The sequence below is a fragment of the Amphibalanus amphitrite genome, unplaced genomic scaffold (genome assembly GCF_019059575.1).
Source record: "Amphibalanus amphitrite isolate SeventyFive unplaced genomic scaffold, NRLGWU_Aamphi_draft 001758F_arrow, whole genome shotgun sequence".
In the NCBI taxonomy this organism is placed as follows: domain Eukaryota; kingdom Metazoa; phylum Arthropoda; class Thecostraca; order Balanomorpha; family Balanidae; genus Amphibalanus; species Amphibalanus amphitrite.
The window spans coordinates 68,053-92,984 of record NW_024883251.1 but is presented as its reverse complement, the minus strand read 5'-3'; the positions used below and the strand labels follow the sequence as shown (position 1 = coordinate 92,984).

At 50.4% G+C, this 24,932-nt stretch overlaps 2 protein-coding genes across 2 annotated transcripts in view; one reads left to right on the top strand and one right to left on the bottom strand.

Moving 5' to 3' along the window:
• Positions 1–24,932, top strand: part of LOC122375017 (myosin-IIIb-like) — a 47,427-nt gene that overhangs the window by 17,916 nt on the left and 4,579 nt on the right. The window contains exons 3-17 of the mRNA XM_043354156.1: positions 3,614–3,838; positions 13,420–13,625; positions 14,481–14,652; positions 14,988–15,160; positions 15,450–15,609; positions 15,981–16,192; positions 16,682–16,827; positions 17,197–17,476; positions 17,820–17,993; positions 18,331–18,520; positions 18,950–19,121; positions 22,556–22,767; positions 23,067–23,274; positions 23,821–24,005; positions 24,534–24,713. Coding sequence (XP_043210091.1) covers positions 3,614–3,838; positions 13,420–13,625; positions 14,481–14,652; positions 14,988–15,160; positions 15,450–15,609; positions 15,981–16,192; positions 16,682–16,827; positions 17,197–17,476; positions 17,820–17,993; positions 18,331–18,520; positions 18,950–19,121; positions 22,556–22,767; positions 23,067–23,274; positions 23,821–24,005; positions 24,534–24,713 — 2,895 coding nt within the window. The remainder of the gene's footprint in view (positions 1–3,613; positions 3,839–13,419; positions 13,626–14,480; positions 14,653–14,987; positions 15,161–15,449; positions 15,610–15,980; positions 16,193–16,681; positions 16,828–17,196; positions 17,477–17,819; positions 17,994–18,330; positions 18,521–18,949; positions 19,122–22,555; positions 22,768–23,066; positions 23,275–23,820; positions 24,006–24,533; positions 24,714–24,932) is intronic.
• Positions 19,870–21,502, bottom strand: LOC122375018 (angiopoietin-related protein 7-like). Its single transcript, XM_043354157.1, has one exon. The coding sequence runs from the start codon at positions 21,425–21,427 to the stop codon at positions 20,033–20,035; it is 1,395 nt and encodes a 464-aa protein (XP_043210092.1). The 5' UTR covers positions 21,428–21,502; the 3' UTR covers positions 19,870–20,032.

Here is a 24,932-nt window from a genome sequence, read left to right as displayed (position 1 = left end):
ATTGATGATAAACCATGAACAAAGGTAGAAAGACATGCAGCCTCCATCCTCATCTTTTTCCCAGTATCCCTATAACCAAATAGGGCACCTATGGGGGAGCCGATGCAAAGACTCCCGAAGACTCATCTGCAACTGTATTTGCCTGGGAAGTCGTAATTGCATCCGCTCCGCCCCTCTCGTCCATCGAATCGTCGTGCCTTTTTCACAGCCACTGCTGCCTCTGTCACACATTAACCACTTGCCTTTCATCCACCCTCTACTTCCACTCTTGCCTCCCATGCTCCCCACTCTTGCCTTCCTTTCTTATCAACTTTTGCTTTTCTTCCTACACCACCTTCCTGAGCAGTAATCGCCACGCACTTTGTATGTGGATCGCTCTTAAATGTAAATACAGTGCAAATACAATACACCTCTGCACCGCCTCCCTTCCACCCACGCCACTCTGCACCACCCGCACCCCTGTTTCCGCTACACCCGCACCCTTCCTCTCATACACCCGCGTCCCGCACCCTTCCCCCGCGCGCCACCCGCACCCCATCTCGTGCGCTCCAAGAAGCACTACCACCCCGGGGCACCATCCCAGCGCTCTCGGCGTGGGCCAGACGGCCCCAGTGATTTACGGACCATGTAAAGCTACACACTGGGCAGTGGCCGGGGCAGTCGCGGTGCTGCTGGGCAGATGAAGCGAGTTTTAGCCGAGTGGCGTCGGACGCACCGGCTGGGCGACCCCAGAGGGAGGAATTTCAGCAGGGCTGTAATCTGTACCGAGCCCGGCAGCGGGCAAGGCGTGGAGATGACAGGTTCCGTTTGCAATAGTTGGCGTTCCAGCCGACAGGATAACCACTCCTAATGCTCCATGGAAATATATGGCCGACTGTTGTGTTTGTTTCACTTATAAATAATCGTCGTCTAAATGGTTAAGCATGAGTTATGGTAGGTGATTTTGAGAGTACCTTGCATGTATAATCGGACAAGGATGCATCAGAATGAAGTACCAGACCTTTGCTGCTTCATTCATTCGTCCAGGACGCGGTTCTTGGAATGGTGATCTCACTCTGTGGCTGTCTTGTTCTCTGAATGGGTGACCAGCTGTTGAGCGGCATAGTTCTCGTGTTAGCGGTGCTATCTCAGTCCAATAGAACACGTGATGTCATGAGCTTAAGGCGCTCATATAATATTTCACAGCGCTGTTGCGTTTATCACCGAATGTTGATTGTGTGCTTTGCTTTCTATCGAATAACTGGCCGGACTATTGACATTCACAATTCAATTGAGTTATATGTACCGATGACTTAATGGTTTCCAACGTCAAAAATAACATCAGTTTGGGCTGCATTTGGGATAATTGATGACGTATGAAAATTCGTTCCCACTTTTACTGTCGCAATTTGCATCAGACATGTCTGTTTTTTCTTTCTGGCACTGTCTCCCTCTTTCAACCATAGATTGGTTGATATGACCACATTTTTCTCTGTTCCCTTTTTGGTCGATACTTTATTTTCCCCTTATATTCGCCGCCCCCTCGTCTATCTTCCCTTGTCTTCTGCGGCTTAACCACGTCATCTCCCCGTCTCTCCTCCCATCCCCATCCCTCCTCACATTTGACCCTGTCGATCGGTCGGTACTTTTTGCGGTATCTGCTGAGACAAAGAGAAGTGGTGCTATGGCGGAGCCCCGTGTCACGCCGTATTTCGTGGTTTGGGAGAATCCACTGCCGTTAACGATTAAGACCCAAAGTTTCCAAAACAAAGCTTCCGTTTGAGCTCTCAAGTTCGACAACCTTAGCGTTACCGCAATTGGAGTGACAAGGTGAACTCTGGACAGCGAGCGTGAACTCGAAAAGCCGTCGCCACTTCGCCAGAAGTCACAGGCGGTCACCTTTACTCGTTCTCGCGTCGTGAGCGAGTGTGTGACCTCTCCGGGAATAGTCTGAGTGGTCACGTGGGCGGCCACCGGACTGCCGTGGCGCCGGTGAGGCCGGTCACGTGACTGACAACGGTCACCCAGCGGCAGAGGTCAGCAGGTTCAAAGGTCGCCGCCCGCTCAACTCCAACCGCAAACGTGGCAAAAATGACAGACTATGGAACAACAATTAAGAGGCCATTCGAGTGTAGGAGTGGGGCAATGCTAAGAGCTTAACCGGCTGATTTGGGTGGGAATGCGGGAAGTAATTATTCACGGAAAAACTTGTTGCACTACAAATGTGCTCATGAACTGTTAATGACGTATTGACTATGTTTGATTCGTTGTTTAATGAACCACTTAGGTGCAATTCCCATATGCCTTTGATGGATCAGCAACTTAGATTACGCTCATGTTTTAGCTTCCAAGAGACTCCCGCTACAAATAAGGACTCCAAGCAGCACCCCGCCAGTCCCGTCATCCCAGAGTCCCTCCGTGACGAGTTACCCGGCAGAACACAAGTCACGAGTTCGCCTCCAACTTCCTGCTGCCTCTAACGGAGCCATTGTGTCAGCTGATTGCCGCAGCTGTAGAATGCCCACCCATGCGAAGCACTGGCCACCATAGCGACCTGCCCCAGTGACGTCACAACACACCAATGACGTCACAACTGGCGTGAGTGCCGCCAGTGCCGGAGCGCAGCGGGCGGTAAAATTAGTAATTGCCGACCGAAACGGCGCGATGTGACGATAAGCGGCCGTTGCAGCGCGCGTTTGGCAATCTCGGCGCTCGCTCCGGAGGCGATTGGTCGGTGGAATGGTGCGTTTGGTATGTAGAGAACAGCCATCGGTGCTATATCACTGCGTTCGGTAGTCGAACACTCGTTATTGACATGCTGCCAGGTTCGTGTTGGGAATAATGAGAGGGCCACGCCTTGTGGCTGTGGGCTACACGAGTGCAGGGTAAATGTACGGACTGAACTATGGCGTTGAACTATGTTGTGGTATCTTTTTTTGGTTGAGGAGTGACTTTTAGCGAAGTTTTTATCATTTGATCATGTTTGCGGTGGTAGATGCTTCTTCGAAGACGTTAGGCTGACACGAATCTTGTTTTTGCTTCCCGCACTCCACTCATCTTACGCTGCAGACGGCTGGATTTGAAAGGCTTTATCTGACATTTTCATCCTCTCGAGCAGGACTTGGGTAGAATCGAGAAGTATAAAGCCATGCAAACAACAAGCAGTTGTTTGAACAACACCACCCAGCGAAACCAGACAGCTAGGCTTACTTCCTTGAGAGCTGCCAGAATGCTATCTTGTGGAAAAGATGAGAACTTTGGCATTTCCCGACACCCTGTATGGCTTTGTGGTCAAATCTGGAGATCGTGTATTCCTTCTGACAAAGTCGTGCATCAAGCGCTGGTGAACTCTACCCTACTTCAATGACTTGATTAGATACCGTGAAATGTTTTTTATTTGTGTATATCTGTCTGTCTCTCGAGCGCGCTCTTTTCTTTCCTCTTTTTCTCTTTTTCACTCTCATTTGCTCACTCAGTAACTCACGCACTCCTCCTATCACCTACGCATATACTCTCTCTCTCTCTCTCTCTCTCTCTCTCTCTCTCTCTCTCTCTCTCTCTCTCTCTCTCTCTCTCTCTCTCTCTCTCTCCATCTCCATCTCCATCTCTAACCTCCACCTCTCTGCTCTCTCAGACACGGCCTCGTCCAACGAGGCGGCCACGCTGCACCAGCGTCTGCGCTCTCTGAGCTCCGAGCTGGTGACGCTGCGCAGTCGGCTCCACGTCACGCCGCCGCCGCAGCCGCCCGCCGCGCCGCCCCCGCCCCCGCCCGCCGGCCAGCCGCCCCTGCCCCAGCCGGCGGCGCCGCCGCCACAGCCGCCGCCGCCGCCCCCGCCGCACAAACCTGTGCTCGCTACTGGTGAGTGGAGCTGAGGGCTTAGGGAAGAGTGTATGCTGATTGCTGATGGATGAAGTGATGTTGTGACGTTTGTGTGACATGAAATACTTCTGGTGGTGTGATGTGTGTGTGTTGACTTTGACCGGGCTTTGATAGGAAGCTCTTATAACGATTCACATCCCCACTAGTTATCACTCAAAACTCAAATGATTCCTTTTTTGGTGTAAATGGGGTGTGGTCTAAAACGATACCCACTTTACGCCCTACTTAGACCAGAAAAACACCATCTTAACCCTCTCGAAACACCAAACATACACCCTGTACACCTGTCGAACACCGTTCATACACCCCTCTTGCACCCTTTTAACACCACCAGTAAACCTATATGACACCCGTATCATATCCACTTGCACCGGGTTTACACCCCCTGAACCAGCTTTATGCCACCTTTGCACCTTATGTGCACTCTTTTTACTCTTGTGCTACACCACCTTGCACCCAAATTACTCCTGTTCTACACTCCCTTTGCACCCATTTTACTCCTGTTGTACACCCCTTTGCACCCATTTTACTCCTGTTTTACACCCCTTTGCACCTATTTTTCTCCTATTCTACACCCTCTTTGCACCCATTCTACTCCTGTTCTACACCCTCTTTGCACCCATTTTACTCCTGTTCTACACTCCCCTAGCACCCACGGTACACCCGGCTAGCACCATCCATGCACCGCTCCCCAACACCACCGCTCCCCACCTTTTCCATTCGCAGACCCGTCACCAAAGTCAGCCAGCTGGTGCAACATTTATTACAACGAAACTTAAAACGAAACGCATAACTAAACTTAGCGCATACGAAACTTAGCGCGGCCGCCCAGCCGCGGTGGCCGACTATGACGAACAGTTTCAGTCTATCTTGAAGGAACTGCTGGTCTTGAATGTCGGCCGGGGGCCGCTCAGTGGCTAGGAGTAGCACTCTGATTTCTTGGTGGTCCCTTGTTTGATAGTTCTCGTTGATAAGCCTCTGTTGAGAGAGGTAGTTCCGCCACTGCTGGTTAAACTCGGACGGCGGGAGCACCAGCGGAGGTGGGCCGTCCATGGGGCGCTGAGAAGCCGAACCCGGCCGAGGTGTCGAGTCTGGTTGCGATGGCTGGGCAGCGCGGCCCGGCCGGGGCGGCTGTAAAAGAGTCGCCACTCGGCGGGCGAGCTGTTCCAGCTGGTCGTCACCCAGAAGCACCGGCTGGGTGGGCCTCGCGCCCCCGGCACCGCCTTCGGATCGATCCAGCTCGAACTGTAGCTGGCGAGCCACCTGGCTCCTGGTGTTCCTCGACGGCGTGTCGGCTGCTGAGAGTCGTTGGCGCGATGTGGAGGGCGTACCTGGGCGGTCGTTGCCCATCCGCTCCTAGGAAGGGCAGAATCTGGCCGCGGGTAGGCACCGTGGTGCGTCCCGCTAGGCCAGAGGGAGATCCTGCGTCGCACTCCGCACTCACAGCCCACTTAATAGAGGTTTTCACTTTTCACCACCTAGCACTTGGGACGCTCCCCTCGTCGGAGCGTCCTGAGTCGCGGTCACGGCGAAACTGAGCCGTTAACGTCGGCCGAGGGCCCGCGCAGGGGCCTAGGCCGCTTCCCATTGGTCGGCCGCGCTGACGTCATGTCGGCAGCCGTTAGAAAGCGCGCGAAAAACGGCGTTGCTTCCTTGTTCAATGAGTGTAAAAGGGGTGTTTCCAGAAAGTTCTTATCCCGATCTATTCCCTTATTACACTCCGATCTGGGCATCGCCATATGGTGTACAGATGGTGTTTCAACGATGGTGTTCGTATAGTGTAAAAAGGGTGTTTCCAGAAAGTTCTTATCCCGATCTATTCCCTTATTACACCCCGATCTGGGCATCGCCGCCCTAGGTGTACAGGTGGTGTTTCAACGATGGTGTTCGTATAGTGTAAAAGGAGTGTTTCCAGAAAGTTCTTATCCCGATACATTCCCTTATTACACCCCGATCTGGGCATCGCCATATGGTGTACAGATGGTGTTTCAACGATGGTGTTCGTATAGTGTAAAAAGGGTGTTTCCAGAAAGTTCTTATCCCGATCTATTCCCTTATTACACCCCGATCTGGGCATCACCTAGGTGTACAGATGGTGTTTCAACGAGGGTGTTCGCCTGGTGTGTTGATGGTATATTTAGCGGATCGGTGTATGAGCGGTGTTAAAAAGGTTCATGGGTGCAAACAGGGACTAACAACGGTGTATAATGGGCATCAGGTTGGCGTACTTCTGGTGCATATCTGGTGTAAAGTGGGTGTAATCCCAACTTAACCCTCGCCCTGGCAGGGGGGGGGTCGATGCGACCCCCCCCCCTAAGGTTTTTCAAAGATAGCGTAAAAACGGCGGCGCGCAGCGCCGCCAAATTTGGCACAGCCTATGGGGCAACCTTTTTACATATGACCTGAAAATTTCAGGTCCGGGTGACCTTGGGTCAGGTCACCAGGTCAGAAAAACCGGTACAAGGTCATGGTCAAATTTCAATTTTCTTTATGCACCTGTCCAACTCACAGTTTTGGACCGATTTCCTTCAAACTTTCAGGATGTGCTAAGTTCACCAAGTTGTATAACATATATTCCGGTTTTTTGGATGTCACTGACCTGAGGTCAGTTAGAGGTCATTACGTCGTAATGTTAAGCCTATGGGAAAATATTCAATTCGGAAAATACTGGAGATATCCGCTTCGTTCTATCATTTTTGTGCTTTGAAACCTCAGTACTTAACATTATGTCACTTGGTGCTTCTTTGTTTGGTGTACTTATCCACGGGTCAGGTCAAATGAGGTCAACTGAGGTCAAATGACGTTTGTGCCAATAACTTGTCACACAATAAAGATACAGCTTTCAAAATGGTATCATTCTGTTCCTTTTGAAGAGCCGAGTCGAATGATATGCAACATTAAGCATTTCGACCATTCTTAAGACTTAAGTTGTACTTAAGATGTGCTTAACTTTTTAAGTACACTTAAGCAAACAAAAAAGTATATCATTCGACGCGCCTTGACGTGCTGAGTTCACTGGTACTTTTCTTTTTTCTCTATCTTAATTAGATCAAAAGTTATAAGCGAAAAACTTTTGACCTGTTTTTAGCGAAATTTTTACATTCATACCCCCCAAAACCCCCCTAAATATTGACCTAGAGCAACCAAATTTGCACAGGGGCGAGAACTCCAGGGGGCCCACCTACCTACCAAATTTGGTGTTTCTAGGTGCCATAGGAGCCAATCGCGAGGGGGGGGGTCGCATCGACCCCCCCCCTGCCAGGCCGTGTTATGAAAAATGCCCTGCCAGGGCGAGGGTTAAGGTGTCAATGGGGTGTAAATCGTGTTTTCAGTGTATGTGCTTGACACGCAAAACAAATGTCCTACCCTGAAGCGAATTGTTTACTTCCCTCTCTGTCTCGACATTGTTGACCAAGCACAGCAACACACCCAAGAAGACTAACCGCTATCGGACACTCAAAATTATACACTGTGTCGTGTAACTCCCGTCAGACACTGGCATTCACCCCGCTCACTTCACCCTTCTCTAAGACCACCTTTGACCGCGCTCTGACCGCCCTAATGGGGCCGATTGTCGCTAACCAGGCCGCATTTTGTCTCGGTGGAACCCCGGTGATTTTCTACCCGCGCTGTGACGGTAGCCGGTAATCTGCGACAAGTTCAATCTATTGTACTCTCGACTGTGATTATCTTTTGAATGTTTGGTGGTTTGGCTTCCACCTCGGGTCTGAGCGTGAATAGAGTAGAATGGCGCGCCCGGGCCCGGGACAAAACCGCTGACTTTGACGATGTGGTAAGAATAACACCTGCTGAAGTGAAATAACTCTTGTCGTTTACAAGGCGATTATAAATCCTCGCCACAAGCAAGGTTATTTCTCTGGTCTGAAGGTTACCAACACGTGGTCTTTCAGACTCCTACGCCACTCGATCCATTCTCTGTATTCTTCTTTCGCTTGTTTTTTTTTTCTTTCCTCGCTGGTCGTTTCTAGCCTCACTGCCTGTTCATTCACTTCCACTGAGCTTCCACTGGTCGTCCACGGGTAATTTCCACCATTATCCACAATATCTCCACCTCCTGAAGCCACGAGGTCCACCGTCTATCTTTCACTTTGTCCACCCAATGTCCTTTCAATATCCCGAACGAATGTCCATCCAATACACTTGTCTGTCGAGAATCCGCATCCGCAATTCCCTCCACGCGTTCTTCAAACACCACTCAACAGTCATTCATCAGTCATCTCGCTCGCCTTCCTCCACTGTTTGTCCACCCACCGTCCACATTTCCACCTCTGTCCACCTTTGTCCACCGGTCTTCCACCGGTCGCGGTCGTCTCTCCCGCCTCCTTTAGCTCACCGTTGTCCCTCCCTCCCCCTCCCCTCCCCCTGCGCGCAGAACCAATCCTCTGGAATGCTGCCCGCGTCTGTACCCTCGAATTTACTCCCAACTCGCCGCCTTCTCCCGCGGCTCTGGCTTTGAGACACAGCTCGTAGTGTTCAAAGTCGAGCCGGGGACGAGGCGTCGGGGATCTACAGAGCTGTTTTCGTGGACGGCGAGAGGCGCGTCGCCGCGGGGTTGCCTGTTTATTTGACCAGAGAACGAACCAGCACACCTGCTGGGTTACCTGTGCGGGACCGCAGTGTGGCTTCAGAGACATGGGAACAGACCGAGTGACCGGCGAGGGGCGTCGTAAAATGGTGGAGCTCAACTTCAAAGGTCCGGGGCTATTTGGGGAGGGGCTTGGCTTGGGACGTGGTACTATTTCTTGAGATAATAAATTGAGAAACATTGTGATGTTGTTTGTCCAGTTTGATTCGTTTTATTACAACCTTTCTGTGTAATTGCATTTTATGCTGGCAAACCTTAATATGAATCCCTGCAGTTGCCAACCTGACGGGTCAGTTACCGCTGAAAAAGGAAATAGTGCGTTTACCTGACCTGTGTAATCCGCGAGCAATTCTTGTGCTGCGTAGTTAATCACCGACTACCGGTCGCTCAAAATGCCCCCATGGGTAGCATTTCATTTCACACTAGCAGCCTGGAAGGCGATCCTTCGGCCTACTTTAGACAGCTATTGAAGGCCTCACAGGCCACCATCAGCAACCGATGCAATCAACACGGTCTGAGTACAGTAAATAGTGCAATATCCGGTCCAGGGGCGCTCACACAGGCGTGAGAGGGTCCAGTTTTCAACCGTGAGAGGGTCGTCACGCCGGAGAAATGGGCGCGTGGGAACTGCGGACAATGTCATGGGTTAGGCGTTTAGTCGCCGGCTTGGCTGTCTTAGAGTGGTGTGGTCTCTCTCTCTCTCTCTCTCTCTCTCTCTCTCTCTCTCTCTCTCTCTCTCTCTCTCTCTCTCTCTCTCTCTCTCGTTCTCTCCGTTCCTTCCTTCTCGACTGGTCGATTGATCTTTTTTTCGTATGTCTGGTGGCGGTTAGGGACATGTCGGTACAAGCAGCACAACGGTTTTCCCATTCTCGCCTTTGTGTCAAAACATCACAAAAGCCCAAGTGCTAACTGAAAGGTTTAGGACATTGGGCGGCAGTATATAATCATACTGTGAAACAACTATTTCAAATAACATGTTGCGAGTCACAAAATAGACACACTTGTCATATCGTTAGCCTCACATACCGTCTCTTTTCCCACTTCTCCCGCCATTCGTTTCGGATTTACCCCATGTTCTCCTCACCTATCACCCGCCTCTCTTCGCCCACTCGACGGGTAGACCTCAGTCACCCCTGGATGGGTGCCAATTTGGGGTGTATCGCGGCGCCCTTTCAAACCGCGCCGCCGCCCCAACCCTCCATTATTCTCCAGAAGGGGCTCGCTGGGGAGAAAACTCGGGAGGAACTCCTGACGGGACGGTGTCGGCTTAATTCTGCTCCGATCGATCTGGTGCGGGACCTCTGAATGGGATTATTGAGGCGTACGTTACCGACAGAGGGGGACGGGGCGGGGGAGGGGGTGGGGGGAATGAAACGGACCATCGGGAGAGGCAGGGACGGGGCTGGCCATGAACTGTTACAAATGAGACAACAAGGAAGGTGGCGATGGAAGCATTGGGGCTGACATTCTATTAGAAGTGGCGTATACTTGAAGTAAAAAGGCTTGAAGGAAGTGCAATGATGTAAATGGAACACCTGAACAGCAAGCATGTCAGCAAGTTTAGGCTTTTTGATATGGCATATAAAGTGGATCACAATCTGTCGAACTCAACGATTTGATACTAAAGCTTCCGGCTGTCGGCGCCAAAAACTGAGCTGACAGTCGCCTTCCAAGTTCCAAATTCCAGGAATATCTACCAACTAACCTCCCCTCCCCTTGCCCCCTTTCCCCTCGGCCACCCAAGACCGAGTGTCAGGCCACAAAAACCACCCCGAGAGCCCCCCCCCCCCCCGGTCCAGTTGGAACGAGGTCACGGCGCGCCGAATCCCCGCCGAAATAATGGCGGGCTTCGGTCGGCGAGGGGCGGACGTGCCGCGCGCAGGACATGATAAGTGGGAGGGGACTGGCGAATGAGTCTGGCCGCAGGATCGGGGGAACAGACACGGGCGGGGTCTGGTCAGTGGGGGGAGGGAGAGGAGAGAATGCTGGTTTGGTCTTTGTGTGGTGTTGTGTCGGGTGTGATATGGGGCTGATCTCATTTCAATGTTTTCATTTTATGATTTTAGCTGACTTATATTGTGGTATCCGAATACACACTGGCACACATCATGGTGTGATACGGCCTACATTTCGTCTATGGCTAGGCCTTCCAGTTTGCTTTATTTCTGACAACCTTCGCAGAGGACGGTGTTCATTATTCTTAAAAACTACTATGGACGTCAAACCCCTTGAGACCCCACTTTTTTGCGATAATTTTTAAATGCGTCAACTCTCGTTGACAATATTCTGGCAATGTGTGTTTCAGAACCTGCCGAAACTTTTATTACTAAGATATTTTGACGCCAAACGATTATGGAAGGTACTTCTCATTCACTCGTAATGTTAAATTTCACGGCACAAATCTGCTGTTTGGGTAGAGGCTACGCGCTCATGGGGCGGAGCCACGTAATGACGTCAGCGCTAAGCTCCGCCCTACCCCTCCGGCGCTCCTTGCCCGGCGACCGGTCACTCGCGCCTCTCGCTCCATTCAGGCTTGATGGTGGGCGGTAGCTGGTAGCGGTAGCGGGCGCTGGTAGATGGCATTTAGAGCAGATGGCGCTGGTGGCGGGGCTCGAGTGTGGCCGAGCGCAAGCCTCTGCCCGGGCCTGAATTGACCTTAGCATTACGAGTGAATGAGAAGTACCTTCCATAATCGTTTGGCGTCAAAATACCTTAGTAATAAAAGTTTCGGCAGGTTCTGAAACATACATTGCCAGAATATTGTCAACGAAAGTTGACGCATTTAAAAATTATCGCAAAAAAGTGGGGTCTCAAGGGGTTTGACGTTCATAGTAGGTCGGATTTCTGAATGTTGTCGCATATTAAGTGTGCCGTTACGTCATGTTTATGACAAGCAGCTGATCGTGGGAACATGCCGGTTCTATATATGGTTCATGAAGTTCGTGAGCGGTGCATTTTCTATCGCCTCAAGAATGAGGTGGAAACTGCGGAAGCTTTGCGCTGCCGGAATTGAAATATGTGATTCGGGGAATATTTACTGCACAGTGTACCTGACATCAGAATGAGGTGCGCTTGATGTGCTTCGTGGCTAGACACGTCACTGACAACATTAATCATGCTTTGTTTGATCTCACTCCCTCTTTTCTGACGTGATCGTTGCGCTTACATCCTTTTCACAAGTTTTAATGCAGTCGGACAATATGGATATGTGGGTGTACTGCACTCCGTTGTGTTACTGCTGTGTGTATTGTTGCAGTCTTCATATTGTGGTGCTACTGTCTTGTGTATTATTGCAGTTTCCATATTGTGGTGATACTGTCCTGTGTATTAATGCAGTCCCCACTCCGTGGTAATACTGTCTTGTGTATTACTGCAGTCGCCATGTGGTGGTACTCTTATGTGGGCTATTGAAGTCTCCATGCTTGGCTGCCACCGTCTTTTGTATGATTGCAGTTTCCATATCGTGGTGATACGATACTGTCCTGTGTTTTATTGCGGTCTCCATACCGTAGTGTTACTGTTGTGTTCACCATCGCAGTCTCCATGTGGTGACATTGCTGTCTTAAGTGTTGTTGAAGTCGCCAGGTCGTAGTGCTACTGTCCTATGTAACATTGCAGTCTCCATGCTGTTGTGTTACTATCTTATGTACTGTTGCAGTCTTCATATAATGGCGCTTCTGTTTTGTGTTCCTACTGTTGTATTCTATATGTCGTGGAGCTACTGTTGTATGTATTATTGCAGTCTCCATACCGTAATGTTATTCTCTTGTGTACTCATTGCAGTCTCCTTGCCTCGGTGCTACCCCAACCTCGAACTGCTCCGGTTGTTTCCAATTGAAAACACAATTCTGACGAATAGTGTTTGTCCATTTCAAACAAATGCGGTTACTTTTGTGTGTACTGTTGCAGTCTCCATGCCGTAGTGCTACTGTTGTGTGTACTGTTGCAGTCTCAATACCGTAGTGCTACTGTTGTGTGTATTACTGCAGTCTCCATGTCGTAATGTTATTCTCTTGTGTATCGTTACAGTCTCCATGTCTCGGTGTTTCTTTTGTGTACTCGTGCAATCTACCTTTTCCCGGCAGTTCTTTTACACCAATGCACGATGTCGTGGTACATTAGATGGGTCTTAACTCCTCAGTTTTTCCATCCTAACTCTTTGGAATGTTACCTACCGAGCTTGTTGGACGACCTGGTCTGACCTTGCCTGGCTTGAGCGTATTCCGTCTTCTAACCCGACCTGGCCAACGCCGGTCTTTGAGCTCTATTGTATTGTATTGATGACAGTACGGCGTAATGATTTACAATGCTAGGTTCCTCACAAAGACAATGCAATCATCGAGTATCAGCGATCTGATATATCGCGTTACCATTGTCATCAAAACTGTTCACAGCTCGTGTGTTGCTCGACACACGTTCACAGGAAGTGTTAACACTGGGTGATCTTATATTACAGCACCGGACAGTCACGATCTCAATAGCATTACCATATGCAGTTACATTGTTTGTTTGTTTGTTTGTTTTGTTGGGTTAGGCCCTTTCGGTCGACAAGACCATTGCAGAGCCGGAAGGATGATAGGAATTAGGGGGAGACATTGGTCTGGGCAGGCATCCTAGAGAGTCGCCGGGGCTGAGCCCGTCCATAGGACAGGCCGACCAGCCCCCCAAGCACTCTCTGCACCCGGCTACGGGGTGCAGCTCCCTCGGGAGCAGCGGTGCCGCTCCAAGGGAGCAGCCCGCATGAGATAAAGTTGCCTGTCCAGCCCGGAAGGGGGTTGTGGCGTGGAGGAGAAGGATTTCAGTATCCTGAGGATAGAAGCACGGATAGGTGTGCAGTTACATTGAAAGTACATTGATGACTATTGCTAAAAATCAATGCATGTTATGCCGCTCACAACTCACACACAAATTAGTTTGTCTCTATCACCCTCACACCGTCGTCCTCTACCGACAGATGCGGGAAGCGGCAAGTTGTCGCGGCTCTCGACAGGTGGCAGCAGCAGCGGCGGCGGTGCCGGCGGCGGCGGCGGCAGCAGCAGCGCGGCGGCCACCGCTCCTTCCCTCAGAGAGTTGGAGGACCTGACACACCTCGAGGGACCTCTCACCGAACATGCCGTCCTGCGGTGTCTCCACGCCCGCTTCCAGGACTGTCAGTTCTTTGTAAGTGAAGTCGAGGGCTGAGATAGAGTAGAGCGTCGTTGTACCGTATAGGTTCGATCTTTGTTGATTTTGCAGGCTAAAAGAGAACGTTGAAGCTTCCTTCTAAATTTCAATCTGCTACTCTAGTGAGGATTCATATAGACAATTTTTAATATGGAAAACAAAGAGATATAAAACAGTGAGGTCCACTATTCGTGTAGAACTGTACTCCTAAGTATCGATAGCTCACTTATTGCCTCTAGGAGATGCTTAGTGCACCGTTCCGTGCTTCTATCCTCAGGATACTGAAATCCTTCTCCTCTACGCCGCAACCCCCCTCTGGGCTGGACAGGCAACTTCATCTCATGCGGGCTGCTCCCTTGGAGCGGCACCGCTGCTCCCGAGGGAGCGCACCCCGTAGCCGGGTGCAGTGAGTGCCTTGGGGCTGGGTGGCCTGTTCTCTGGACGGGCTCAGCCCCGGTGACTCACTAGGGTGCCTGCCCAGACCAATGTCTCCCCCTATATCCTATCATCCTCCCGGCTCTGAAATGGTCCCATTGGACCGAAAGGGCTTAACCCAACAAAACAAAAACAAAAAGGCTAAAAGAGAACGTTGAAGCTTACTTCTAAATTTCAATCTGCGACTCTAGTGAGGATTCATGTAGACAATAATTTTTAGGTTTTTAATGTGAAAAACAGAGAAATATAAAACAGTGATGTCCAAGCTGTTCTTGTAGAAATGTAAATAAAGCTCACTTAGTGCCTTCAGGAGATGCTTAGTGAAGGTCCAGGCTTTTAACTTTCGTAGAACGTTACCGCCCTTCTCTGCCACTCCCCCAAACACATTCTCATTTGACGTCACTCCTTCTCTTACAGACGAACGTCGGGTCAATCCTCATCTCCCTCAACTCTTACAACGACCTCGGGAACCCGCTGACCCTGACGTCAACACGGGCGGTGGCCCAGGCCCCTCAGCTGCAGCGCGTGGTCAACGAGGCGGTCCGACAACAGAGCGAAACCGGATACCCGCAGGCCATCATACTCTCTGGTGAGTGGAGATTAGAGTTGGGAGGCTTGACTGAGGAGAAGGAGAGAAATAGAGGGAGTGTTCTTCATATCAAAACGATTTCTATATCTTTTGATAAATTGCCCTCATCATGAAAATTTGTATTTTATTTTTTATTTATTAATATTATTACATGGATTATATAGATTCGTATGCATCGTTACAACTAATCTTTTGGCAGAATACTGTCCTCATTATTTCCTGATTGTTAGCTGCATTTCTTTCCACGCTTTTGCGCTCAAGTAACCTACAAGTTCTCGACAAACCCCCGATTCCACATGACGTCACTCTGACGCCATCTCTGTCTCCGCCCTCAGGCTCCAGCGGCAGCGGCAAGACGTACGCCTCCATGCTGCTGCTGCGTCAGCTGTTTGATGTGGCCGGAGGCGGGCCAGAGACGGACGCGTTCAAACATTTAGCGGCCGCGTTCACCGTGCTCCGCTCGCTGGGTAGCGCCCGCACCACCTCCAACTCCGAGTCTAGTCGCATTGTGAGTGGTATTGATCGAGTTTCAGTGTTTTGGGTGCTTCAGCTTTGAGTCTATTCCAAAACCTGCAGTCTTTAATGTGGTTTGTGGTGTATGACGTCAGGTCTAGCTGCATTGTGTTATTTGAATGCGTATTATCACGCTAATTCTTTTTATAAAGCTTGTTTTTTACGATCACCTTCATTATTTCATAATGACTATTAAGATTCCCGCAATTCAAGCACTGCTCACATTCGATCAACCATTCATTCACCCACCTTTCCCAGACCTAACTATCGCTCTGTTTCGCCAGGGCCACTTTATCGAGGTTCAAGTCACTGACGGCGCTCTCTATCGTACAAAAATCCATTGCTACTTCCTGGACCAGACGCGCGTGGTGCGTCCGCTGCCCCGGGAGAAAAACTACCACATCTTCTACCAGATGCTGGCCGGACTGAGCCCCGAAGAGAGAGGTATGAACATGCTATTTCTTCATTGTACTTTTTCACTATATGTAGTTTTGTGTGGCCTCCTCAAGATTAGCATTTGGTTTCCCTACCGTTATCCGGTGAAAACAATTGCTTCAAAACAGTTTGGTCTTGTCAGGTTGTTTGTTTTAACGTTAATGTTTAAGCGTTACTAAGTAATTTAAGGAAAAGAAAAGATGCAATGCAAGCTTAACATGTATCATGTCACGGCAAAGTTGTCTATCGGGTCGGGTCACTGGGTTGGTATTGACTTCGAATCATGAATTTCCCCAAACAACACTGCCATCGCCTATTTTATACACCAACCCGCTGGCAGCTGTCGCTGCTCGCCCTAACTCTGTTCTTTTTCTCCACAGTGCGCCTGCACCTGGACGGCTACTCGGTGTCCTCTCTGCGCTACCTGCACCAGGGCGAGGTGCGCCAGGACGTTCAGGAGGACGCGCGCCGCTTCCAGGCCTGGAAGGCGTGTCTGGGCGTGCTCGGTATTCCGTTCCTGGACGTGGTCAGGGTGCTGGCCTCGGTGCTTCTCCTGGGAAATGTGACCTTTGTCGACCGACCCGGCACGGAGGTGAGGAACTGAAAGAGTTTAGGGGCAGGCTGAGTGATTCAGATGGGAATGGTATTTTATTTTTAACAGTGACGGTTAAAGAATGCTTTACAGCTCAATAATCGTAAATATCAGTACCATGAACACATGAACAGTGTTTGAAGACGCAAAGTACTCGCATATTGTGCCGCTTCATAGCGTCCATGGTGCTGGATCTTCATATCTGGCACATGCCTGCTGGGAAATCTCACCCGAAAATTGTATTCCTGTTACCGATGCGGCTGAATATTCTCTCACTTTCCCTTGCGAACTTCTTTTTTAATCTTTTATCTTGATAAATTTAATCTTAATCTTTTCACCTTGTGTAGAAATGCGAATTCCCGCTGGCATCCCGCGCTAAGTCATCCCGTGTCCCCTTATCTGACCTCAATCTCCCCTCCTAAGTACAGATGCAGCTTCTCTCAGTCATTCCCACATCTCCTGACTGGACCACCCTCCCCTCTTCGTCAGGTGGAGATGCAGAGTCCCCAGGAGCTGCAGTCGGTGGCCGCCCTGCTCGGGTTCAGCCCGGCCGCCCTACAGAGGGGTCTGACATCACGGACTCACAATGTCAGAGGACAGCTGGTGCGATCCCTGAGTGATGGCAACATGGCCAGGTGCGTACCTACTCGAGTCAGAGCTTGCTGGCGAATGGTAGTTCATTGTTGGATGGGAAGTCGGTTTGTAGGCTTAATGTGTGGCCTCTTCAGAGGACAACAATGCTTGAAAACATATATGCTTTGTTCAACTGCATTTGTTGCTATGTGTTCATATGTCGGTGTTGATTGGCACACCTGGGTATAGGTATATGAGAGAGCTATTGAGCAAGTACGCATCAAAATCTCGCTTTCAATTAGTCGCTACAATGATTAACACGCACTTGCGAAAATGAGTAAATGTCCGTCAATGGTCCGTTGCCATTCATTAAAATTGATTCGTGATCGTTCCCTCCGATAGCCGATTATGACTATATCGTCTTTCCTCAGCATGACTCGCGACTCGCTGGCCAAGGCTCTCTACTGCCGCACCGTTGCCACGATCGTCCGGCGCGCCAACTCTCTGAAGCGGATCGGCTCGGCGTCCGGCACCCTGAGCTCCTCCGACGACTCGCACGTACACTTTGACGCTCAGTCGGCGCACGCTTCCACCGTCGGCACTGCCGGCAGCCGCGCCAGCAAGAGCATGAGCGTACTGAACTCGGCGGTCAGACATGCTACAGATGGATTCATCGGGATTCTGGACATGTTTGGATTTGAGGATCCCAAGGTGAGTGGGTTTGTTGTTTTGGATCGTATGGTTTGCTGGTCAGTCGGTTAGGATCCCTCTGTGATTGTAATGCTGGTCAGGAATTCATTGTTAGTTTGTAATCCGATTTAGGTGTCTGTAGCTTAATCAAATGGTTAATGTCATATTGTTCTTGGGACACACGTGTTTGTTTCATCGCATCGAATAATTATTGTCGAATTTTGTCGAAATATTGTCGAATTATTGTCGAATAATTATGTGCATCGAATAATTATTAGCTGAAAACCCACATCCGATGGTAGCTAACCTTTTCATTTCAACTTTTACTCAGATCCAATTGTTTACGCTCTCCCCCATTCCACAGCCCTCGCATCTGGAGCACCTGTGTATCAACCTGTGCTCGGAGACTATGCAGCATTTCTACAACACACACATCTTCAAATCGAGCCTGGAGTCGTGTCGGGAGGAGGGTATTGTCTGCGAGGTCGGGGTCGAGTACGTCGACAACGTGCCCTGTATCGACCTCATCAGCTCGCTGGTAAGGCAGGAGGAGGGGGAAGGTCGAACTGCTGATGTGTCTTTTTTCTTCGTCCGTTGGCGTTTTGAATCGCTTATAGTACGATTACGATTGTATGTTTGATAAAAGCTTAAAGGTGAACTCATGAGTTAATTGTCCATTCCCAGAACCCTGTCAGTATGCTGGGAAATTACACTACATAGAAATTAGCAGTCCTATGAATACAATAATTATGACTCCACGCGTGCACAACTAGCATAGTGCTAGTTGAGACCAAATACTGACTGAATATTCTTTTGATCTAATCTATTCCACTTTCCATATCATGACTACAAGCTGACTTGCCCTATTCTCTCAGCGCACGGGTCTCCTCTCCATGCTGGACATCGAGTGCTCGGTTCGCGGCTCGCCCGAGTCGTACGTGCAGAAGGTGCGTGTTGCGCACAAGAACAACCCGCGTCTTCTGGACCCCAGCCCGGGCCAGACAGGCGGGTTCAGCGTACAGCACTACGCCGGCCGCGTGGCCTACACGGCGGCAGACTTCCTCGGTAGGTGGAATTATAGATGGGTGGGAGCGGTAGTTTGAGGGACTTTGGCTTGTAACGTTTGGAGTAACTGTATTAAAAGGGAGAAATTGTGGCACATATTTTGTTCGATGTAGGTTACTGCTGTCGTACTTATGACAGTCGTGATAGACACACAAGGAATGAAAGAGATTTGAGATGAATAAAAGGAATGACTAAATGATTGAACGAAGAAACGAGCGTACGGAGAAACGAACGAACAAACGGATGAACGGACGAATGAATGAATGAACAAATATATGAAAAACGAATTAATTAGTAAATCGATAAGTAGATAGATCGATGTATAAAAGAATTTACCGATTTTCAGTCACAGTTCGTATATTAGTTATCTCCTCTCATTTCCCTTGCACGACCCTAATCTCCTCCTCCCCCCGCCTCCCCCTCCCACAGATACCAACCGCGACTGCGTGCCGGACGATCTGGTCTCCGTCTTCCACAAGCAGAACTGCAGCTTCGGCTTCGCCAGCCACCTGTTCGGCTCGGAGCTGAAGGCTCTCTACAGTCAGGATACAGTGCCGCGGGGAGTCAGCTTCCGGATCAGCCCTACGAGTCACACTGATCTGTGAGTACGCAATGTTGTGTATGTTTTGTGTTGGCCTGTGAGTGCCACATGTGAGCTGTGAGTGCCACATGTGAGATGTGAGTGGCTCAGTGAGCTGTGGCTTCATGGTTAAATGTAAGGTTTAGATTTGTCTGTGAACTGAGGCTAGCGATTTTCCTGTCTATTTCTTTAATTAGGGAAATGTTATTTACAAATTTTATGCGCGCTCTTCGCGATGGTCTTTACAACACAACAACGTAACATAACGCCCCCCCCCCTCGGCCGGCGAGGGCTAAGGGTCTAACATACGGAAGGCTAAAAAGCCGTATCCATCACCTTACCTTACCTTACCTTAGTTGGTCATCGGGTTAAAAGGCCACTTGGCCTATTGGTCCCGCTCGTATCGAGTAAAAGGCATTATCGGAAAGGTTGTGGACCTTAGTAAAGTATCACCATCATACCATGCAGCTCAATTAAAACAATTTCCCAAATCTACCCAACTAATTACTACATATAAAAATACACGGCCGGTGGCTCGACCCACGTCTATAATAGTCACCTACGTTTATAGTCACCTAGTCTCGCGAGAGGAGCCTGCGCTCGGCACATGCTCGGCTCCTGTCCAGTCACACCGGCCGGCGCACAGTCTGCCTCAACAATGAAGGGGTTTGGGCGCGATTACGCATCCATGCTGCTGCTATCGGGTTTCAATTATCGCCTCGTGAATTTTTGTTTGTGTGTTTCGTGTTTTTGCTTACAGTAAATGTCATAAAAAATACAAGTTTATATACACCAAATGAAATGCATCCGTGAATTGAATTTGTTAAAAACAGACAGATGTCGCGAAAACCTGTTCTCATTAACCGATAAATCATGGATGTGCTCCTGAAGGAGACAGAGAGAGAGAGAGAGAAAAAAAAACGTTCCCAAATTTACCCGACCTTGGCAGCTTGTGGACGGATTTTCATTTCCGTATTTTTAAGGGAGTAGCGGTAACCTCTCCACGCTTCCCATACTACTCCTCTCCAATTGCTATCATTATTCTCTCCTGACAGATGGACGCCATTCAAGTTTACATAATGGCAGGAGCCAAACCACCAGCCACTCTCACGGAGTTGCGCGCAGTTTTTACCAGAATACTTGTCCTGATCCTTGTCCCTGGTGGAGAACTTCTGTCCGAAGTGATATTTCATGCTGTCTCCAGAGTTTCCTGTGTATTTCCCACCAGTTATACGATATCCGTCAAACTCTGACGAAATTCTAAAGTTCTCATACCTGGCGTATCTCTTCTCTCCGTCAAAATCCCCCAGATCGACGCGCAGCTCGTATCTCCTGCCCGGCGTCCCAGTGAGCAGCCACAGCTTCTCTAGCCCCCACCAGAACTCTCCTGTGAGGTCTCCGAATCCGTCCTTATACTCGGTCCAGTTGCGATAGAAGTCTTCCCTGGGCAGAATGTCTTCGCGTCGCTGAAACACGGTCCAACCGCCGCCGTCCGTCTCCATATCGCAGAATGCCTCCACCGGGTTCGTGCGGCCATGCCCGAGACGCAGAGTGTAAACCCCGCTGGGGGAGCCGCTAGGCAGTTCGCTGCAGTCGCGTGGCCCGGTGGTCGCGTTCTGCTGTATCTCTGCCAGCTTTTCCAGTCGTGTGCCAAACGAGTCCAGCTGGGTGGTAACCGAGTCCAATCCGGTGGTAATCGAGTCCAGCCCGGTGGTAAACGAGTCCAGCCGGGTGGTAACCGAGTCCAGCCCGGTGGTAACCGAGTCCAGCGCAGTGTCGAGCTCAGACTGCAGATGTCTGAGACTGCTGTTGGATGAAGTAAACTGAGAGCCGAGCTCCGCCTGCATGGAGTCGAGTTGAGACGTGACTGGCTGAAGCTGAGATTCCAATGTCTTCTGAGTAGAATCAAGCCGGGCATTGACAGACAGACTTTGAGACTCCAGAGCATCTTGCATGGAATCAAGCCGGGCAGTGACGAGCTGAAATTGAGACTCTATGGCCTCCTGGATGGAATCAAGCCGTGCATTAGTTGACTTAGTTTGAGAGTCAAACATAGCTTGAACAGCATCAAGTCGAGCACTGGCCGATTCCGCCTGAGCGTCCTGGCTGCTCAGCCTGCCCAAGATGTCGCTCAGCAGCTCGCGTTGGCTGCGGAGCTCGGCGGAGATGGGGTCCACAGCCTCTCTCACCGCACGGTTGACGAGCGCCAGCAGATCATCCAGCGCGTCGTTGGTGCCAGTACCGGCGTCGTTGGCTAGCGCGCACGGGAAGACGGCGCAGAGCAGCGCCAGCAGGCAGACGGAGCTGCCGAGGGGTCGGGCGGCCATGCTGCACTGGATAGCCCGGCAGTAGGCGGGCCGGGGTGCACCGTCCGCCTCCGAGCCGGGGAGCTAACTGCTGACCGGCGGCTGGACCCGGTCGGAGAACACCTCTCCCTGGCCTCCCGGTATGTGTTGTTTAATGTTCGGCCCTGGCATGCAGAGGGGTGGCTCCGTGGGCGGCCTGCTCTCGATTTGTTTACATTCCAAACGGCTGCAGCACGGCAAAAATACCAGATGTTGCGGTAAACAACTGGCCAGGCCAGCTTGTTGAGCGTCATAAAAACTGTTTTATTCATATCACACATGTTTTTTATTGATGGAAAACAGCCCGCAGCCGGCAAACTCGATAAGGCTAAAATCTTCAAATACCTACACTCCCGGTAGATGTGCTTTGTACCTTGCCTATCCGTGCTTCAATATCTTACAGAAATGCCCTCGGACGTATAAAAAGTTATAGAAAGCTATGTATAGGTACAGACACATGCGTCAATAGCTGTTGCGCTTTAATCCTGTTCTTTTTAGTTTTACCGATTTTAGCGGTTAGGACACTCTTTTTGTTTTGTTTTGTTGGGTTAGGCCCTTTCGGTCCAATGGGACCATTTCAGAGCCGGAAGGATGATAGGAATTAGGGGGTGACATTGGTCTGGGCAGGCACCCTAGAGAGTCGCCGGGGCTGAGCCCGTCCGAAAGGACAGGCCGACCAGCCCCCCAAGCACTCTCTGCACCCGGCTACGGGGTGCGCTCCCTCGGGAGCAGCGGTGCCGCTCCAAGGGAGCAGCTCGCATGAGATAAAGGTGCCTGTCCAGCCCGGAGTGGGGGTTGCGGCGTGGAGGAGGATTTCTGTATCCTGAGGATGGAAGCGATGGAACGGAGTAGGACACTCTTATTTTCGTCAGCTTCTTGCTGTTGTCGATGCTATATCTCACTTTGTGCTCTCACTTGCTAGTTTATCGTTTAAATGTTACTTTTTCGTCTTGATAGTTCACTTCGACACACATACAAAAAGCCCCTATGTTTTACAGAGTTTATAATTCAGTCTCGACACGTACTTTGCTGTGGTTTTGTGTTAGCGAATCCCACCCAGCCGTCTTTATTTCTCCAAAAGTAAACCTCTCTTACATCTTCCATTCACAGCCAAAACGGAGACGAGCCAGTATCGACCCTCACCCAGGACTTCCACACGCGTCTGGATAACCTCCTGCGGACTCTGGTGCACGCCAAGCCTCACTTCGTCCGCTGCGTGAAAGCAAACGACTCGGAGCAGCCACTGATGTTTGAGCGGATCACCGTGATGAGACAGATCAGGTCGCTGCAGCTGCTGGAGACGGTCAACCTGATGGCTGCTGGTGAGGAAGGGGGAGGTGGCGGCGTGAGGAAGGGATACTTGACTACTGGGATGTCAGATAGCGACAATTAAAAAAAAGGAATGTAGTCGAATGCAGAGGCTACACGCTTCCAATGAGAGTAAGTTTTCTAAAATCATCCTATCGTATTGCAGTCGTAGTGTATCACATGCTTTTAACGTTATCCTAATAATAAATTAACTGCAACCCCCATCTGTTGTGGCCTCGATTGCCAGGGAAAACACCTCAAAGTCCTTCAACTCTTTAGCTGTCATCTAAACACGAACGTCGCTCTCCCGCAGGCTACCCGCACCGGATGAGGTTCAAGGCGTTCAACAGCCGCTACCGCCTGCTGGCGCCGTCCAAACTCCTTCGGCGAACTGAAGACAAGGCAGTGGACGACTGTCGCACCATCCTGGACAGCTTCAGCGCGACGCTGCTGCCATCTGTTGAGCGACAGGAGAACGTCAGCACCGGCTGGGCGCTCGGGAAACGGCACATCTTCCTGACGTGAGTAGATATGGGGCGAAGCTGATGCTTTTTTCTGCACCGTTCCGTGCATCTATCCTCAGGAAACTGAAATCCTCCTCCTCCACGCCGCAACCCCCCCTCCGGGCTGGACAGGCAACTTTAGCTCATGCGGGCTGCTCCCTTGGAGCGGCACCGCTGCTCCCCAGGGAGCGCACCCCGTAGCCGGGTGCAGTGAGTACCTTGGGGCTGGTCGGCCTGTCCTTCGGGATGGGCTCAGCCCCGGTGACTCACTAGGGTACCTGCCCAGACCAATGTCTCCCCCCTAATTCCTATCATCCTTCAGGCTCTGAAATGGTCTAATTGGACCGAAAGGGCCTAACCCAACAAAACAAAACAAAATGCTATTTTCTGTCTTGCCGATATAATACGGTAAATTTTTATTTTTGATGTTGTTTCAGGTAACTATAGTATACTAATGCCCTTGAAACATTATCGCAAAAGTCTATGCTTAAAATGAACGACCCTCTTTTCGTTTCGTGATTTCATGATGTGAACGTGGGCATCACGCCGCCTTTCTTCTCGCAGGGAGGGTGCGAGGCAGCAGCTGGAGCGGCGCCGTGAACAGAAACGGAACGCGGCCGCCGTGCTGGTGCAGAGCACGTGGCGGGGGTGGCACGTGCGCCGCCGGTGGCCGCAGATGCGCCGAAACATGGAGCACCGCCAGAGGAACAAGTCGGGACCGCCGCGGCCCCGGCCGCAGCCCATCGCTGGTGAGTGAGGAAACGATGGAGCCTTGAATGGGTGAGGAGTGGGCTGGGGCGGGCATAGAAGGGCAGAGAAGATGAGTCAAGCCTTCTTGTGCTGTACTTGAAAATGTTATTGTTTAGCTGGGACATGGTTGAATGCTGAGAGATAACCGTAAACGAAGAGCTGGAAGTACGGGTATCTCTATCAGCACTTGTTGTGCTTTGTTATCAGTGCCTCATCGGAGGCTAATGATGGCGTATCGAGAAGTGAGTACGACAACACGGTATGACAATGCAGGCATCACGCGTTTACCGTATCAAACCTGTTTATAGCTCGGCGATTGAATGATCGAGCTTCGACAAAATGATATCGAAATGCAAAAATGCCTTGTATTTCAGCAACAAATAAATTGTTATCATCTTCACCTCATCCACATTTCGTTTGCACGGACGCATACGAATAAGATGTGTCTTTTTATCTTGTGGCGTTCTGTCACTAGTTATATACACTACGGAACGTTTGATTTATTAACCCTCCCTCTCTCCCCACAGGCACGCCACCTCCCGAAGCCCTGGAGCGCTGCGACCAGCGCACCATTCAGCAGACGTGCTCCCTGTTCGGGCTGGATTTGGAGAGGCCGCCGCCGCTGCCCCGGGCGCGCTCCTACACCGTGGCCGGCAACAAGAAGATGGGCTACCCGCAGGGACGCATCATGAAGATGACCTATCCTGGTGAGTCCTAAAGGGGCAGTGGGGTATGGGGAGACGACAAGGGGAGGGTCGATTTGGGGATCGAACAGTGATTGTTGATGTTTGTTTTGGCATAAAATATTTCATACTGTTCGTAGGTATGCTTTTTTGGCTATGAATGTTTGATGCCGATTACAAAAAAAAAAATGAAGTAAGGTTTGGTTTCTAGCAAAGGTAAGAAACATCCTGGTTAAACTGTGG

Excerpts from the sequence above, each read along its gene's own strand:
- LOC122375018 (XM_043354157.1), bottom strand. The coding sequence starts at position 21,427 with ATGGCCGCCCGACCCCTCGGCAGCTCCGTCTGCCTGCTGGCGCTGCTC.